This window comes from Rhea americana, unplaced genomic scaffold, assembly GCF_003343005.1.
Source record: "Rhea americana isolate MKP2758 unplaced genomic scaffold, rheAme1 scaffold_60, whole genome shotgun sequence".
NCBI lineage: Eukaryota > Metazoa > Chordata > Aves > Rheiformes > Rheidae > Rhea > Rhea americana.
The window spans coordinates 3,470,455-3,489,565 of record NW_028186757.1 but is presented as its reverse complement, the minus strand read 5'-3'; the positions used below and the strand labels follow the sequence as shown (position 1 = coordinate 3,489,565).

Here is a 19,111-nt window from a genome sequence, read left to right as displayed (position 1 = left end):
CCAAATGATTTATAGATAGATGGCGGTGTATTTAATGCAAAGCTTCCTCTCATGTAGATTGATATGCATAGGCCTCCCATTGTTCATTAATCTCGATTAATATTTATGAGAATCTCAACCCTAATGTCTCTTCTGTGCAATAAAATCATGCACGATATCAGACAGCCTATAAGGCGTTTGTCAGAGTGCATATTGGGAACTCATGCAACTCAAGCCTGCAAGACATGAAAGTAAAATCTCRCATTTCCAATCATTTATTTTACAGATAATGTAGGTGGGAAGCTATAGCCTTTGGGTATATCACTCCAAGTGGAGTATATGTCAGAACTGTGAAATCTGAGATTGTTTCTTTCTATATGYACTTTATGAATGACAAATAAAGATTTTTAATTCTAGATTTTCAAGAATTTAGACCAATTATATTTTGTAAGTAATAGTTAAAAATAGAAATATGAATAATAAGGCTTTGCAACTCTATTAGCACTTTCTGTATGAAACTTTCTACGAAAAATAATGAGCCTCACAGTACCCAGTCTAAGGGAAATTGAGGCAGATAAATTAAATGATTTGCCCAAAGTAAGATAAGAGATATAAGAAGAATACTGTAAAAAGTATTATTTGCAGAACACACTTTTCAAAAATGAAATGCAGCCCAARTAGATGAGTGGCTTATCTTCTTAATTTTAATGAAAAAATTCACACATATATTTAAGAGTAGAATAATTGTAATGACTATGTTAACAAGATGATACAACAGATTACTTCTTCTATTGTCTAAAAATATACATTCAAGACCATAAATTTTCAATTATTGCATTTTCCTTCATTTATTTATTTAGATTTGCTTCAATTATTTCTTGCAGTTTGTTTCTAAAGAAAGGCTTGAGCAACATGCAACACCAAATATCAGGGAAATAGCTTACCAGCTGAACTACACATGAAAATTGATGTGAAATATATCCATTGTTAAACAGTAGTATCCATTCGTGTTTAGTAGAGAATTGTACAGTGGAGTACAAACGGGTACACCTGTTACAATGCTATAGCCAGAACAGAGATAAGTCTTGTCATTCAACTGCTAGAATGTATTTAAAATTATGGGGTTTGGGTCCTAGATATATAGAACTGTAAACCAGTGCGCAGGCAAAACAGTGAATATTAAAGTCGTTAACTGTATCATGCTTTTTCCCACAGTAGCTATGAAAATTTACAACATTCAATATCCCTACATTCTTAGCCACTGCAAAACTGATAACTTGAAACCTTTCAATGCCAAGCCCTCTGACAAACATAGGAATTCACATAGTAAACCAAATTAATATTTTACCAAAATTATTGATATCGCTTTCATAAGATAGTATCAAATATCCCAGAAGAAAGTACAGGAGATCTTCAATAAGCAGTTTTGGAATAACTTGCTCACAGGGAAATATTTTTAGTCATCTAACTTGTGCCCTGAAGCATGAATATGAAATTCAGATTTTAAAAATTATGAATTCTGGAAAGCTTAATGGATGTTCTTGTTATTCATCCACATTATGTCAACACTACCATTTGCAAGTCTTACTTTTCCCTCTCTGTTATTGCATCCAATCTATGCATCATTTTTCAAAAAAAATTTCCATCATCTTAACTTCCATGGTTTGAGACATGTACAAAGGATAAAATGAAATTGTCTTTTAATATGTAGCTTTACTGGCTATACAACAGATTACTTTCACTTATAAGAAAATGTGTAAGAGCAGAGTGTGTTGCCATAACAGAATTTATATAGCTAGTTCCCCTCCACTGTCCAAAACATTTTTTCAAAGAGATTCATCATTGTCCTTTACAGTGATGAGCTACTTTCAAACTAGATCCAACCCTCTGTTATTGTATAAAAATAATTCATTATCTTTTTGTAAAAGAAATGCTGATTCTCTAAAACACTTCCTGTCAATTTCTTTATCAAGACTACTCAGATTTAATAGCCTTCACTGTAGCACAATAGGAATATATTGTTCATGAGGAATGAATAAGAACTCCTTTTTCCTTTTAAATTTCTCACTGTTCTTATAGCTATGCCAAAAACGCTTTGAAAGTGATACAACATTTAAAACGTGCATATGCTATTTTTTGCACTTTTATTCTGCAACATACAAGAGACACGATTTCAAATTAATTGCAATATGTTCTTTAGAAACATCCTTGGTAGAGCTTTTTATGTATTAGTAGCAGTAAATGAACTAGAAGAGTAGAAACTTAACTGAAATCTTAGTGATTCAACTAGTTTATGGAAGATTTCACCGTTACAAGACACTACCCTTTTGTATACAACTACCCATCCACATCATTTCTAGCTCTCCCAGAACTAGCTACGCAAAAAATTTCCTATCTTCTAGGATGGGGCAAAAGTATCATGCCAGACTTATTCCCAGTGCCAGAAGTTGGGGAAATTCTTGTTGAACTTCAACAATATTTGTTTCACCAAAATTTGCTGCAGCACTTTTCTGCCTGGAAAGGGTTGACACTGTTTTCAAACCAAACATTTGTTTTCAAACCAAAATACACAGTTAATACAAGGAGGTTAAATATTGTCCAGCTTTCTCTGAAGGCAGCTGATCCAGCCACAGGCTATAGAGGATGTGCTTCTCAGAACTGTCAAGGACCTCTGCAGATGGATTTCATAACTCTCAAAAGGTAACTTCAACAGAAAACTATAATTTTACTTTGCTTTTTAGGAAAAGTACATTTTTCCAACCATAATGATCAGTCTAGATGTTTCTCATGGTTAGGAAGTTAAGAAAAAGAGGGGGAAAAAACCTCTTCAGAATCTACCTTTAATTTTTACAGAGTATTTTATCTTCTTAGGGTATTACATGTGAATTTATTCACATTATATGTGAAACTTATCAATGAATTTTCCACAGGTAACTTTGCTTATCACTATATTTCAGTGAACTAAATGTTCATGTCACTATGAAAGGATTTGACATAGTCTGTCAGCATTGACACCATAGTTGACTGTAAAAGGTCAAAATGGAATTCCATCAGATGACTTTTAGTAAGTCTTGTTTGGATATCCTATCTACAAATTATCACAAATATTTTTCAAGAAAGATTAAAGTCTACATTAAACACTGATTTTTTTCCTCAGTGAATCCTGTCTTATCCTACAACACAATTGACTTTAACATATTAGAATTTTAAGTGTATATGTGTATATATGTATAAGTACATACAAAAAGAGTATCCATAGGGCATTAGAGCAGTATTGTACTTCTGTTACAAATATGTGATTTTTGTATGGATATGATTAGTAATCATGTTATATTTACTGATTTTAAAATTTTAGGAACTGCATTGTTTTTAAAAGATAAATTGAAAAAGCATTTCTGTATATGCAGAAAGAAACTATGAACGCTACATAAGTGAAAGAGTACACAAGGAATTTGGCATTCAGCTCAGGCAGAACTGATAATCACATTCAATATGTATCCACAATTCAAAATACAAGATCCATATCTCATATCAACACCCTGGCTTCAACTAAAAAAACAGACTTTGCTAACCATTATTTAACACCAATATGAGCAAGGAGCACATTTTCCCACTGTTCAGATATTGAGATGTCTATGTGACCCAGTCTTTTGGGTTCTAGAATAAGGGTGCTGGGTGGATAACCCAGGAAGAAATTCTAGCCTACTATATAAATTATAGGACAGCTTGGCCTAACCTCTTGTCTTTATGTATTACTTTCATAATACTGTGAGATTTGTACAATGATGTACAAAACCATACTAAAGCAAAGGTCACAAGAGAAAAAAAAATGTGAAGAAGAACTGAAACCCAATGTAGACTTTAGGCAGCTCTATTTGAACAAAGTTTGTGTTCATTTGCTGCATCTGAATAGATTCAGTTCTTATGAAAATACTGCATCCTTAGTAGTTAACCAGAGTGAAGGATTAAACTCAAACCAGTAGCTATAGCGAAGATGCAATCTTACTTTAAGTTCTAGTCAATGAAAGACATTCTTGTCTAAAACTCCCAAAATTCTATATACTAATGCCCATATTTCAAAATTTATGCAAAAAAACAACTCAGGAAGATAAAGCTCTATCACTACAATGTTTATCAAATCTGCTGACCATGACTTTTCTGGGACTCCAAGCAAACACCGTTAAATGTTCATGAATTTTCTTTTATAGAATCAAGGTAGGTTCTGATTCCATTAAAAACCTCTAATCTAGCCACACAGGAAAATATTATCAGTCATATAAGATTCAAAAATAGAAATGTATTATACACCATACATTTTTCCTGATGAAATGAAGTAGCCTGGGAGAAGGAAATATTAACAATTAAAGCTGTACTCCTTAGCTTTGCCTTCAGTAATCCTTTTAGCTTTTGTCACCAACAAAACAAAAAGAAGATGCACTTTTCCTTCTAACTCYGAGTTTTCTGAGAACTTAACATAAAACATTGCAACTTGTATTTACTTTGTCGAAATTATTCTTCACTTTCTATCCCTACATACATGATTCTTAGGAAGATTATTTTCACTGATTTTTTTTCTTCATTGTGGCATTGTGTTCACACTACTTAAAACACCATACAGTTAACTGCTGTTCAAAAATGGTTGTCTGTTGATAATAAAATGCTAAGTGGATTTTGCCCAATGTCTATCACTCATCAGCCTGAAAGTTGTTTTACTTGTGGGCACTCTTACAGTCTCTAACCTTTGAAGTCCGTTTCTTTATTTTTCCTTCCTGTTGCTCTATATGACAGCAAGAAACTCCTGCTTCACATTTCTGTTTTGCAGTGGGAGATGGCTTTTTCTCCTCCTCCTCTACTATTTGCATACAACTGTATTAAACACAAAGTATTTTCCTACCTAAGGACACGTTTAGGTCTTGGGGCATTTCTTGATAATTCTCTATTTTTATAATTGTAAATATGTGCTCTGTGTGTGTGTGTGTGTGCACGCGCACACACACACACATACACACAGGTATATGCACAAGGTTTCTGTCCTCTTCACTGATTATTTACTTGTAGCAACTACTGTGATTGAATTAAAAAATACTGATCCTAAAAAGACACAAATAATATTTGCAGCAGTGATGTGTGACTGTGATAATGCATCTGGGAAATCTCACCGGAGTAGTCCTAAGAAATAGAAATGGAGAAATAACTCAGTAAAAAAAGAAAATTAAAAACCTCAGGGTAGGAGGCTGAGAGGTCAATTTAGTTCAGTGAACTGATGGAAAACTAGTAATTTCAGTTTAAAACACCAACATCACTACCAGTTCTGTTAAATGAATGAAAAGGTCAGTTCTGCTGAAAAATGGAATTTGATGACAGGTTTCATTTTCTAWCAGTACTGACTATTTTGTCATACTCAGTTCACTCTTGCTTGGGAGGAAGTTCTGGATTTGAGAACACTTCAAGTTTCTAGTGCTCACAAACCTGCACATTAAATACTGCATTTGTACTTTTCCAATGAGAAGAAAAAATTGTCTATACAACAACAGGAAATCTCTGAAATTTATACATTGTATATAAGGAAAGGGGAAGTTAAGATGAAGAAACAACCTGCTTTAATTGAAAATCAACACTATTTTTATTCTTGACCATGGGTGTGGATTAAAGGATACCTTTTTAGGATGAAAATATACACAAGAAGTCTCATCCATCAGAAGTTGCCTAAGTGTCACATGTTTACACGATAATACTGTTACAAATAAATAAAGGTCCTACATGGGTTAATTCAGAAAGGAGCTTAATATTCAATTTCAGTCTCTATGAAACCAACATTTTTAGATCTAATGGGAACTATTTCTCATAGTAAGAATAAAATCCTTCATTATATCCAAAACACACTGGAATAGGAGAGGGTTGGAGGAGTATACAGCAAAAGTTAGGAAAAAAAAATCCTGCTATGCTTCACTATAACAACTGCAGGACATTACCCGAGAGATCTGAATGACAGAGGAGTGATCTTTACAGTAAGTATGCCATGATTTCTAAGACTGATATCCACAGGTTTGTTCCAGAGGCACTGAAAATCTTTATTTCTCTTATCTATTATTTTTTATTTAGGACATAGAAGTGAATACGCTATCTCCATTTCCATTCTCTATCAGGAAAGGCAGAGTAAAGAGGATTAAGTTAGAAGGCTGAGCCTCCATAATCAAAGAAAATGATTSTGTGATGGTCAAATACTTTAAAAAGATTTCCTGATATTCCTGAGCTTTTAGGGGAGCAGCAGTCATTTGCCTGTTTGGATGTTTCATACATGGACTATACAAGTTTAGTACCAGTTTATGTTCACCGCAAATCATCTGTGCTATCTGTAAGASAGGACATGAATGAATGAGAGTATGAATAGACTCTACAACAAAAATGAGCAATTCAAAATTGAGAGATCTGYTTTTTTCCCAGAATGATATCTAGAGACTTGAAATAGTCAGCTGAAGCCTGACGCTTCCTGTTCTACGTTGTTCACATGCACTTGATAGMGGATAAGCTACTGCTGGCTGACTCCTAAACCAGCAACGAAATTTCCTCTCACTCTGTAAATGTTCAAAAGTTTGGAAGGGGCTGAATTCACCTGAACAACAAACTTGCCGACCTATGGCTGGCAGGCCATCTGTATGCTTTGGTAAAACATCTCGTTAATTCACGAGAAGAGTTTTTTCATCTCCTTCAGTGAGATTTAGAACAAATTAAACACTCTCTTCATCACAGATCTTTACCGTAAGTATTAGCAACTCCTGCAGCTGTCCAGAAAACTCTGAAGGGAGCTGAACGACCACAGGTATCAAATAGCTTCCTCTCTGTGTGAGCCTTTCTTCTCAAATGTTTCTTCAGGATCCAGTCTCAAAAAATTTGAGCACTTGAGGCTAAGTGACTGACTTTTTTGTCATCTTCTCTTTGTACATCCTGATCATTATTTGGAAAAATAAGGATCTTGGGAACTTCAGGATCGTCATGCAAGACAGGTGGGAAGAAATGTCATTTCTGCAAGGGTTTGTAGGAACCCTGACAACTCCAATGTTCTTAGGATAATCAGGTATCTTCAAATTAAATTTTGCTCTGAGAGCTGGAATTTGAATAGTAAAATTCCATTTCTAGACCTCAAGGGACAATGGATAATTCATGTGCTTACAAGGTAAAGTTTGAAATTTCTTAATTAGATCCTCATACTGATAGTAATATAGGATACTGCCTCAAGTCTTTTTAAAAATTGTATTATTGTTGTTTTTTGTTTGTTTGTTTTATTTTGGCTTTATATTTACTACTTCAGATTAATTCTGTACCAGCAGAGTATTTAAGGTACATCTTACTGGCAGTCCAGAGGAGGAAAGTGGAATGTCCTAAATTTATCCTAAATTCATGCTGAAGAATATCCTCAAATGACCCATGAGTGAAAAAGCAGCTGGGGAGCCTCCCCCACAGCTGGTCAGATGCTAAGGTGGCTCTATGAGTCATTCTTTAGGCCTTACTAGAATAGCTGGGTCCCAAGTAGGCTAGGACTTTCGACTGATATTTAGACTACATTTGCACAAGATAGGGACAAATCTTTATTTTTCGAGGTACTAGTTTATGAATTGCCTGAGGTTTTTATGGTAGAGTTCCTACATCAGAAGAACATGCAACACACATTTTCATTACTGCAAAGCAATATTGCAATGATTACAATGTTTGCAAAAAAATAATCCAATACATTTTAGAACAATGGAAAGCATTTTAACTTCTAGATTTTAAAATCTAAGAATATATAAAAAAATTGTACTACGTCATAAAGGAACTATTTCTCAGGGAAAAAAAAAAGCCTTTATAGTGTTGGCAGAAAATATGTTTTTCTGTCCTGTATATTTCAGGGAGAGCCAGCAATTTAATAAAAGTCTTTTCACTTCACTTTTAAGAAATGAAAGTCAAGTGAAGGGCTAGCTACACTGAGACAGCAAACAAAGGACACTCCTAAGGATAGTCTTGAATGTCAGTACAAAGGAGGAGAGGATTAAGAAGATCTGGCACTCCCCAGAAAACATGGTAACACCAAGGTGGACAGATGTCATGTGGATGCGCAGCAGAATTTGTATATGCCAAAAGAAATAGTCAGCACCAATAGAAAATGAATAATGAGGTAGAGATAAAGACTGCAAAGGGATAAATTATGTATGTCAAAACAGTCTCAAAAGATCTTTTTCTTCATTTTAAAAATGAAGCTCACATACTGTGATATCTGGSGGTATAAGAAAATATTCAGAAGAACTTAAACATTACCACAGTTCCTTTTCTCTTTTTACTAGTGATTCAAATTAGGAAAAATACATATTTTGACTTGTACTAATATTATATTTAACAACACCTGATAGAATTGTGACACATAGAAATATCAGAGACGATATTTCTATTGCAAATATAAGATCATCATGAGAAAAAGTCATCTTTATGTTAATTTGTAGATATTAAAGATTTTTTTTTCTCTAGTAAGATGCAGGTTTGGGTAACCCTTCAGAGAAAATATTGTTTGTTTGGGAACCACAGAAGGAACACAGACAAAACAATCTACCCATGCAGATTTACAGAGTCTGATTGTATTTGGAATTTTTCTTAAAATCAATTATTCATATGATTATACAAGCATCACAACTTTATTAAAAAAAAGAAAAAGAATTTTATAACACAACCTCAGATAGAAAAGCTGAAACATCATGAACAAAACTTTTTCTAAATGCTCAAAATGGAGATGAAAACACCAAGTTTGGGATCAAATCTTCACTATTACAAAAAAACCCTTAACTCTTCACTTTCTTTTGCTTCATATACTATTGAAAATCTATATAGTAAATCTAAAAGAGATCAAAATCCTCCTTTGTGCCTATTCTTTTTTTTCACTTTTTTCCTAAGATTGTGAAAGCATAATTTTTATATAACTTTTGAGGCTCAGAAAACACATTCACTATTACCTTTGTTCTTTTAAGAACAAAATGCACAGAATCCTATTAAAAAAAATCCAAAACATTAGCCATTATGTCATTTTGATATTTTATGTAGCTCAGAAGCTTAATGACTAGGGTAAAATTAATTCTCATACTTCTGTTAAAAATAAGATTATTATGACTGACTTTTTAAGTAATCATGCTCTGGAAACTTATCAACAAACATACAGAAGAAATAGTTTATTTTAAAATAATTTTAAGATCACCTCATAGCTAATAACTGAATCCTTATCATTTATTTGAAATATCAATGAGTAATTAAGRCAGTACTAAGGTAAGATAAGTTAACTTCTGTTAACACTGGATACAACGAAGTGTATGTCATACTTGCAGGGGTTATTTTTCTTTCTATAGTTGACTGCATTTTTACATATGTTGCATTGTTTGATGTACTGACACATGCTGCTTTTTAAAAGGAAAATGAAAATAGGTACTATGTTTATTTATTTATAATAATAGTTTATTTGGTCACTTCAGATGGACAGAGTTATCACAACATCCCAGCGGTAAATCTTCCTGTAATGTCTGTAATGTAATCTGAGCTAAATTTTAACTTTGAAATTCAAAATATTTTCTCCATAAATTCCAAAATGACCTGGATCAAAAGGTGTCATCTACCCTTCAGAATATTAGGTCTATGTCAGGTTATAGTGAGGACAAGACTTCACTGTRTTTGCAGAGTAGAAGCAGTTACCCCACAGCTCCTACAGGGGTTTGTTCACAGACAATTTTGGGAGTCCTTACTGTCTAGTCTGCAAAAAAGTGTCTGCAAACATAAYTCTCAGTGTGAAATACAGGAGAGGATTTGGAGGAGGATATATACGAAGCATAGGTGTGGTGATATGGCACCTTCTGCATGTACAAAAGGTGTTGGGGCTTGCCTAGGCTGAAGATATGGAGTGGTCAGATGTAGAGAGTCCTAGTTTGTTGGCTGGGGATGTGTGAMTAGAAGAGGAATGGCGTGGAGAATATATGTTTGATAATCTGAAGAGTACTTGCACATTTTCTAAAGAGGTACTTATTTCAGCAGTGGCTGATATTGCCAATGACAACAGCTGAACAAAGCAAGTTTTAGAGCACCTAAATTGTCTGAACTGAATCTCTTTTAATCTGTTCAGTCTTCATACTCCTTTCAGAACTAAGATACTGTAAAATTCCCTAGTTAAAGCAAAAAGATGCAGTTAGACACTTTTTGCCATTCTTCCCCCCCCCCCCCCCGATATTTTTCAATTTGTTTTTCATAAAGAATGCATTTATGGACCAAAAGCCACCTCCTTTGGGGGTGAAAATATACAGATGGGGTAAAATGGGCTAGATGTTTCCATGCAGTGCTACTCTCACAAAGACATAAACTTACAGAGATGGAGAGAGTGCCAAACACGGGCCCCTAACCCGGAGAGACCTCCCTTGTGTGCTGTGCTACTATGGGTGACATAAGATTCGTTTATGGAGTCTACAGTCATTATTAGAAATTGCAGTTACTTTCCAGATTTTCTTTCCTTGCCCTGGTACTACTGAGCTTCTTTTTCCAATTTCTCAGCCTTTCAAGTGATTTCTCCCACATCATTAATTAACTATGTTGATAGATTTTTGACTAAGAACTGATTGCAAACTGGCCACTTTCCTAATGGAACTTGTCAAATATTAATTTGCAAAATATTAAATTATTGTCTTTTATCTTTGAACTAAACTATATTGGCTATGTGAAACATTCAATCCAAAATTAATTTTATATTTTTTGTTGATGCTTTGTCTATAACTTCACCCAAAATTTACTGCTTGCATTGTCTGACTTACATATCAAAGGAAGCAAAAGAAGTTCGTTCTGATTGTATAGGATTTTTGAAGTAAAGTGCTATTTTCTGTGTGCTTATTTGCATAGTAAAACTGAAAATGCTCTCACAGTCTTTGAGCCACTTTTTATCTCTGCAGGGGCTTAAACTCTGAAATGCAGTGTGAATCTCTGAATCCAAACTTCTGAACACACAGAATCACCACCCTACATGGGTTTCATTTAAGAACACTCACAGGAATGCACTGGCAGCACATTCCGGTTACCTCTTAAAGAAAAGCTTAGTTTTTGTACTGTTCTGTGTAAATGAGTAAGTATAATTTTAGAGAGATTGCTTCTCCTATTATCGTGTACAACAAAGAAATAAAAGAGAGAAGAAATTCAAACTGAGAATGTTTGAACTCTATTCAGATCCTAAGCCATCTCACCAGCGAGTTGATTGTTCATTCTTCCACATGTTAAGTCATGTAACTATGACATTCAAAATGCTTGCTAAAAGATTAAAACATCTAAAGGGTTAGAGTGAATCCATTAGAGAGAGTTCATTTAATATAGCTTTTGAAACATTTTACAGCAGTGTAATGATAGACCTTAATTTATTCCAATTATCTTTTGTTCACTTCGATTTAGGAACTGTGGAGCTGAAATAATCAGCCCTTTTGCTCCTCAGACTGCTAAGAATATATTTTCATGAGGATTGTACCAGTCATCTTTTTGCAGCCATCCCATATACTAATTACAAGTGTCTATTTTTGTGATAAGGAATAGATATTAACAGACAATTAAGGACAAGATCATTGGTTGCACTGAACTGCYTTGGCAGAAAGAGTAGTTCACTGATTAAAATTTTCTTCTCAGTAAATTTATAAGGCCAAATATTGAAAATATATACTCAGCTCTTAATCAGCATATCTATCAAGGGAATAAGGTTTTTTATACRCTTTCCCCACTAATAACTGAAAAAGGACCTTGGAATTTGGACCATTAATAATATGAATATGTTAATAACAYGAATAGATTCCACTCTGTCTACCTTTGTGGCCACAGTATCTGATGACCTTTTAATGCAATTGAGGCAATGGAGTATGTTTTTCAAGCTGTGTGCACTCAAAAATATGGACATGACAGTGTGTGTGAAAAATAATACTTTTTACTTTCATTCATTCTTTTGGTATAATTCACATAAATGGGCAATGAGTGCATCTTCCCAAGGTAAACCAAAGCAGATGTTGACAGCCTGCTATTTTTTTCTTTTTAGCATATGCAAGATGAACACAGAACTTCTTCCCTTTGAAATCTCTAGACTTTCAATATCAAGCATGAACAAACTTCTTTAGGATTCTTTCTATTAGTCACTACTAGGATTCTTCCTATTCTTAATGCTTTGTACCATAGCCTCCTTTTGGTTGCTGATTGACTTAAGAATTTAGTGCATTGCACTACAACTAAGAGGCACAWGAAACTCCACAGAAAGTCAAGGAAAACTTTGGCTTTCCCTAGAGACTCTTTTTATYATAAAAGTTCAGTAAGAAAGAGAAGGGTTTTATTTCTATCATTAAGAAATAYTCAGGGGCATGAGGCAATCCCTTGCTTAGAGTCAGCAGGTGGACCAGTCTTATCAGAGAATCACATGGAAATTCTAGAATTAATTCTAGAATTAAGTAAAAATTCACATTTTTAAGGCCTTATCGGGGGTGTCAACCTGACCTAACTGCACTTGAGGATCTCTTAGTGAGCAGGGATTTGCTATCAAGAAGCAAGTACAGGGTGCTCTACAGGTTATTAGAGAGATCAGAATATTAGCGAGATATTCAGAGGAAACCGTCTGAACTGATGATATTTAACGTACTGCATTTCCTTTCCCAAAATGATGAAGCTTCTTTTCTTGTTCTCTTCTGCATTTCTATACACAAAGTAAAAAAAAATGAGGATTTGATAATAAGAGAATTGCTCCTTTCTGCCTCTATTCCTTTTGGTTCATGCCTACACAGTTTGATTAGCTGTTGCTTTGATGGTTCATCACAGGTGTTCAGAGCATAGACGCTATGTTTGCTGGTTATCAAACCAACAAAAGTGATTCATCCGRACTTATGCTACAATGTAGGTACAGTTAAATCTTGCCTCAGTCTGTAGTAGAAAAAGTTTGGAAATACATTTTATCTTAGGATCAATTATTGTTTACCTCAGACTAAAACTGCTAATAYTTTTTCATAACCTAGATTAATCAGTACGTGAGAGAGCAGTAAAATAGGTAATTATTTTTGGTTGGATGAGGTGAGCCTCTTACATCTCAGCTACTAAATACACTCCATAATCTTTTAGCCTTACTTCTATGCAAAAAAAAAAAAGAAACATTCGGTGAGTTCTCAACCTCTGTTAGGGTATTCTGGAGTTTAAAACAGATGGTTTAGCCTTGGATGTCGTTGCATGCAAGGCTATGTATTTCAGTTTTACCTACTCCATTTCAGGGCAGTGTTCACAGTGAGTTAATTCAGTTCAATAAAAATGATAGCCTGCTGCTTAAGCCCATCTGTTGCATGGTGTGATTTCATTTGCTTACCTTTATAGGCCAAACAGTGGAAATGTACTTTATATTCTGCACTTGGAATTAACTCTGAAAAATATATTCATGTTCAGACAGGCAGTTACCAAATTCTAAACTTAAATCATATACTTTACAGCAAGTATTCAGAGGTACAGATAATTTAATTCACTTTTCTTTACTGGACTATTTTTTAGAAAGTCTCAGGTCTAGCATACTAAGTCCACATCTGTTAAGCCTTTTAAATTTTTAAATGTTGGAAAACTGTAAGACAATGGTTCTGTTGGTGAATAACTGAAGTGCAGTTCTCAATAGACATGTCTTGCATAATTCATTCCTGGTAGCACTAGCAAAGTGTGTCTTACCAGAGCAAATGAACAAATTTAACACTAATTGAATCTGGCAGGTCCAATATATTTATCTATTTCTTTGCTTGATTTTTTTTTGTGTGGAGTTTTCTTTTTAAGAATTGAGGGCAGCCCATTTCTTTTTTAATATATAAAATAACTACCTGCCTAGGTAGCCCGAATGTATAGTTTCATCTTTAAATAAACAACAAAAACCTTTTTTTTWAAATATGTACATATATTATAACAGCAGACATTTTTAGATAATCCTAAGTATTAAAAAGAGAAAAAGTTAATGGCCACCACAGCTACAAATTATTTGTCTGTGTGTCAGTGCCTAAGTGTCAACAAGCTTACCTTTCTTTACCTTCTCTCCTTTATCCTCTCTAGTGATTAGGGAGGAACTGATTGGACAAAATGCGCAGCAGATGGCTTGTATTAACAGTATTACCAAACTGTAAATTCATACTTTTACAAGACGTGTCCTTACCTTAGAAATTTCCTTTTCTATCCAGACATCCAAATTTTACTGTAGTTGCTAATTTAGTAAGCTATGCACATTCTGTCATCTGCTCCAGCATTCAAAATTTTAGTATGCAGGTGACAAAAGCATCTAGCTACAGATCACTTTCATTTTTCTGGAAAAGTCTGATGTTGCACAGTCAATGGGAATTGATTTCTAACACAGAGTAAAAAGTGCCATTGAGTAGTTAACCACACCAACTCTCTCAGCCAGCAGGGTTATTTCCCTTGTAGCTATCTTTCACTACGCACATTCATAAAATGCTCTTTTAGTTGGTTTATATATAAAAAAAAAAAAAAAAAAAAAAAAGGCACTTAAGTTTTATATTTGTTACCCAACATCCTAAATGCACATATGCTGTTATTGAGTATTTTTATTATTGGCTGATGAAAACTTAGATTTAATAGACAATTATTCTACGTCACCACTAATGTGGTGGATTTGTCTTGTAGAGTCAATTTAAAAACTTTCCTGACAAACAGCTCACAAAGTTCATTTTTATTTAAACAAAAATAAAAGTACTCAAAGGCCAGAAGAAAGGCGAATTCTTTAATAACTTACTAGCTTTATATAAACAGCTCTTAGAAGCACGTAAAAAGTAGAAATACAATATTTCTCTAGTTTTTCTTTTTATAGAAAAGACACTCAAGTACCATTTTAGAAAATTAAAATTAATTAAACTGAATATTAAATTGAATTTCATATTTATTTCATATTTATTTATTTATTATTCTTTAATTCTCTCTTATTCCTTTCTGCTAAATCATATGTAGGACAGATGAACTGACTCATCAGCTGAAGCTAGCTTTGACTCACCATGTATTGCAGAAAGAACCTAAGTGACCTATTTAGAGAAGACAGCAACTTAAACTATTTTAAGTTACTCTGGCTTTGAACTGGGTCTATTTTTCTTTTCCCACTGTGGCTCTACTCCTTGTACTATGTATACTCCTACCCATCTTTTCCTTTTCTTCTTTTCATGAAAATTAAGGTACCTAATGTCAGTTCTGTTTTACTGATCCTTTCATAGCAAAAATCTGCAAGAATAGTTATTCCATCAGAGAGTATAATTACTGCATTACAGACTCATATAAATAAATGCATTTTCCTAAAGCGTGTAGAATTGCTTTATGTTCCATGAAACAAAGCAAGCATTTTTACTAACTCAAAGCAAATTTTTGGTCCTGCAGGATATATTAATTTAAATCGTAAAGCTATGCCAGTATGTATTGAAATAACTACTGATTAATTTATTCTAATATTTTTTTTTTCCTAGCAGTCATGCTTTGACTTTAATAGACTTGYATACTTTAAGATAGCTTGAACTGAATCCATTTACCATCATGCCCAACACAATGCGATAGTTTAAAAATTGTCCAAGGACTCAATTGAATCCGTCRGTCAGTCACCACAGACCACTGCCAGCCCTTTGCTTTCAATGCAGCCACATTAGTGATGGGGTAAGGGTTTGCAGGAAGCTATCCAGGCAAGAATCTCCACCTCTGCATTCTCTTAATAATAAAATTCTGAGGAATTGCCCTCCCAGGACAAAGATATAAACAACCAGACTCCACCAATGTGAGTGTCAGGATTTCCTTTCTTGTTTCTTAATGAAGCAATAGCTTTTGTTCTCCGAAATCATAGCTATTCCAAATGTAGCAATTATTTAATGGTTTTCTAAGCTTGAGTGTGAGCACTGTTTGTACATTAGTTTAGTGACACAGTGTGTATTTTCTACCGAATTAATGTGGTTAGTATTGGCATTCTGCTTTATGTCATTTTAAACCTCTTTTGCCCTCTTTTGCATGCAGTATCGTTCTCTGTCCTATAGGTCCCAAAAATCCTGCTGGTCTCTTTCTTCCACACTGGGTAKATTTCTATCACAGCCAGAGCTTGTCTGTTCTTTAGGCAAACACAAAGATAATCCTACATTCACTGAGAGAAATAACCAAGGTCCCAAGAATTTACAGTGTTCCCTGGTAAGAACCAGGACTATGGTAAGAACCACTGAAACCTCTAAGAGGCACCCATGTAATCAGACCAATTCTGTTCATGTGTCTAAATAAATTTTGCTTTACATACTCAGACATGACTTGTTTTAAAAACAGACAGCCTGATTAAAAAAAAAAAAAAAAAAAAAAAAAAAAAAAAAAAAAGAAAAGAAACGAAGTGAGAGAGTTAAGCCTGTTCCAAGCCTGTTCATAAAGACTTAAGTTATATTGTAACTTAAATCCTTCCAAAACTCTAAACTGGCTTTTCCGATCCCATAATCAAGAGAATAACTTAAATACAGTGTATGTTTAACATAGTATGGCAAATACTATAGATGACAAAATGATGTTGAGCAGTAGTAGAAATTAATATGCATCATTAACAAGTCAAGATCCCTGTTCCTAAACTACAAAATTACCTGAATTGTAGTTATCAATTCCTCCAAAAGGTAGATAATATCACTTCTTACCTTTAATACATGGAAGAATTCCCATTGACAGCAGCTGAATTTTTGAGTATTTGGTGGGACAAGAAAAACTCTTGCAAATCTCTTAATTCTGATATCCATCTTTTATTTAACAAACTTCAGTAAAGTCATCTTGTGAAGAATATTTCAAAGCAATTTGAAGTGGGTGATCTGGTCTCAGATATTGGAMATCTTTTTAGCCACATTTTATTTGCAGATGATGGCATAGTTTGTTGGAAAGTTAATTATAACTGAGCTGAAACTTACCTTATATGGGTAATGATGAGGGTGGTAGTAGGAATGAAGAAGTCATCCACTTTGTCAAACTGCTTTCCCACAGGCTGAGTATGGATCGTGTGATGAGAAACGCTCCCACTGGCTTGTGTTATCACCTATGTAAGGTAACATCATTATACACTGYAGAAATACCCCTTCAAAATTTAATGTATGTCCAAATAAATTAACACAATATTGCCACTGCATCCYATTTCTTTTATATTTTTATATTATTCTTTAGTTATGAAGAAAAAAAAATGCAAGTGACAGTGAATAAAGCTGACTGACACTACGGATTTCAGAAAATTAACTGCTACATGCCRGACAGCCTAGTCTTCATGTTTACTTTTTTTTTTAAGGTTTTATTGTCTTCCTTTTCTAATGCTGAGTCTCTATTCATTTACATTACTAAATTCTCTACATTCTTTTAACACACAAACCTAGAAGAAGATTAAGTCTCTTGAACACTTCATCCAAAGTAAAAGGTTGAAAACACAAATCTTTGATCCTTCTCTGACTATAATGTTTATGGGTGAATAAAATACAAGTGTATATTAATAGCCACCATGATATTCACACRCATACACTCGAGAGTAGATAAAAATCAAAAGAGTTGATTATGTGTAATGCCGGGAAAAATGGCAGTGAAGATGATCACTCATCTTAAAACAGGGAACACTTGATGCAGTTATCAGTTGTTTTCTGGGGAGGAGTGACAGCTAAACTCCTGAGAATTACCTGGTCTACTCACAGACAGTTACTAAGGGTCTGTAGGTGCTAAAAAAGGCATTTTTCAGATGTTATTAATTCTTCAGCTCAAGTTTTAAGCTTGTAGGCCTCTTTTTCTCTTATTCTTTATGTATATGGAAAACATAAGAAAGATGGTGAAAGCTTTCATGGACTTTTCTATTTCTTTTAGTAAAGTCAGTTATCCAGATTGTTCTCAGGTTGCCTCCATTCATTTTATCATCACTGCTGAGGTCATTATAGTAATGCTTCAAGGAAAACTCACAAAACKTTGCAATTATACAACGGTCCAATTTGTCTAGATACGGTATCATATAATCATTCTGAACAAAATGCTCACCTGCAAAGTTGGTGAGTTCTTTTCCATGTTTCCCCAGCTCAGCACCCAGACTTGATCATGTGATTTATCATAGTGTAGTTTCACTGGAACAGGATCAGTACTTACTGCCTGCAGCCAAATGAAAGTAGAAATCATCAGATTCTCTTAGATTTTTGAAAAGAAAAATAATACATATGATGGAATTAAAATGATTTCTGGACATGCATTTCCTGCTGTTTTCAGATCATATTTAAAAATTACACTGTCAGTTGTTGGAATAGGCCTCTGACTAATTCAYAATCACTGAATTGCTCAAATAGTGATTTTTGTTCATTATGGCCATTAGCATTTGGATCAAAATTATATTATAGTGAAGCTATTAAGAAACTGAAAATAAAGTTTTAAACCAAGTAAAAATGTACTTATCTTCCTTCCCTATTATGTCTCTCACTTTATGTATATCAGTTTAAAAACTACACAAATTATTGGAAAATAGCCAAAGAGGGGAGARTATTCTCAAGCCACATACTGAAACTAATGCAATGTGTTACTACACAGTAATGCAAAAAACCAGTGAAATGTTGCTACACCAAAGCTCTCTAAAGTCTCTGCTAAATTGTATATAYTTCATTAAAGTTGATACTCTTACATTAATATATAAAGCATACTTTTTCCAATTACAACTGCTACTTTTGGTAGCCTTCTGATCAAACTGTAATGATCAATACCAAAGTGTTTTCTGCACAATCTTGAGTTCTGTGTCTAAAGACYGCAAACTCTTTTAGGCATTTGAGCACTAAGCTGCCTTTGTTACAAGTTGAACCGAAGACTTCACAGGTATTAAACGGGAGGACAGGATATTTGATTAAGAGATATTCTCCATGAGGCAGACAATTGTGGGGATTACTTTTCTATTTTCATCATTGTAGTAGGAAAAAAATTGCAAGTGGAAATTGTTTTTCAGTCTCACCATTGCRGAACTGTAAAGCACAGCTTGTTTACCAGTTTGTCAAGGAGAGTACCAGCTGGCTAATTAAGTGAACCTAATTTAAACTAATGATGTAGATCCTCAAGATAATGCACTAATGGCTGGCTGAGACTGCTGATGATACTTAAC

General features: G+C 34.0%; 1 protein-coding gene across 2 annotated transcripts in view; it reads right to left on the bottom strand.

Annotated features, from left to right (window-relative positions):
- FSTL5 (follistatin like 5) overlaps window positions 1-19,111 on the bottom strand; it is a 305,635-nt gene that overhangs the window by 10,863 nt on the left and 275,661 nt on the right. For both annotated transcript variants that reach the window (XM_085319846.1, XM_085319848.1), the window contains 2 exons: window positions 18,016-18,123; window positions 16,920-17,044 (listed from right to left, as the gene is read on the bottom strand). In XM_085319846.1, coding sequence (XP_085175972.1) covers window positions 16,920-17,044; window positions 18,016-18,123 — 233 coding nt within the window. The remainder of the gene's footprint in view (window positions 1-16,919; window positions 17,045-18,015; window positions 18,124-19,111) is intronic.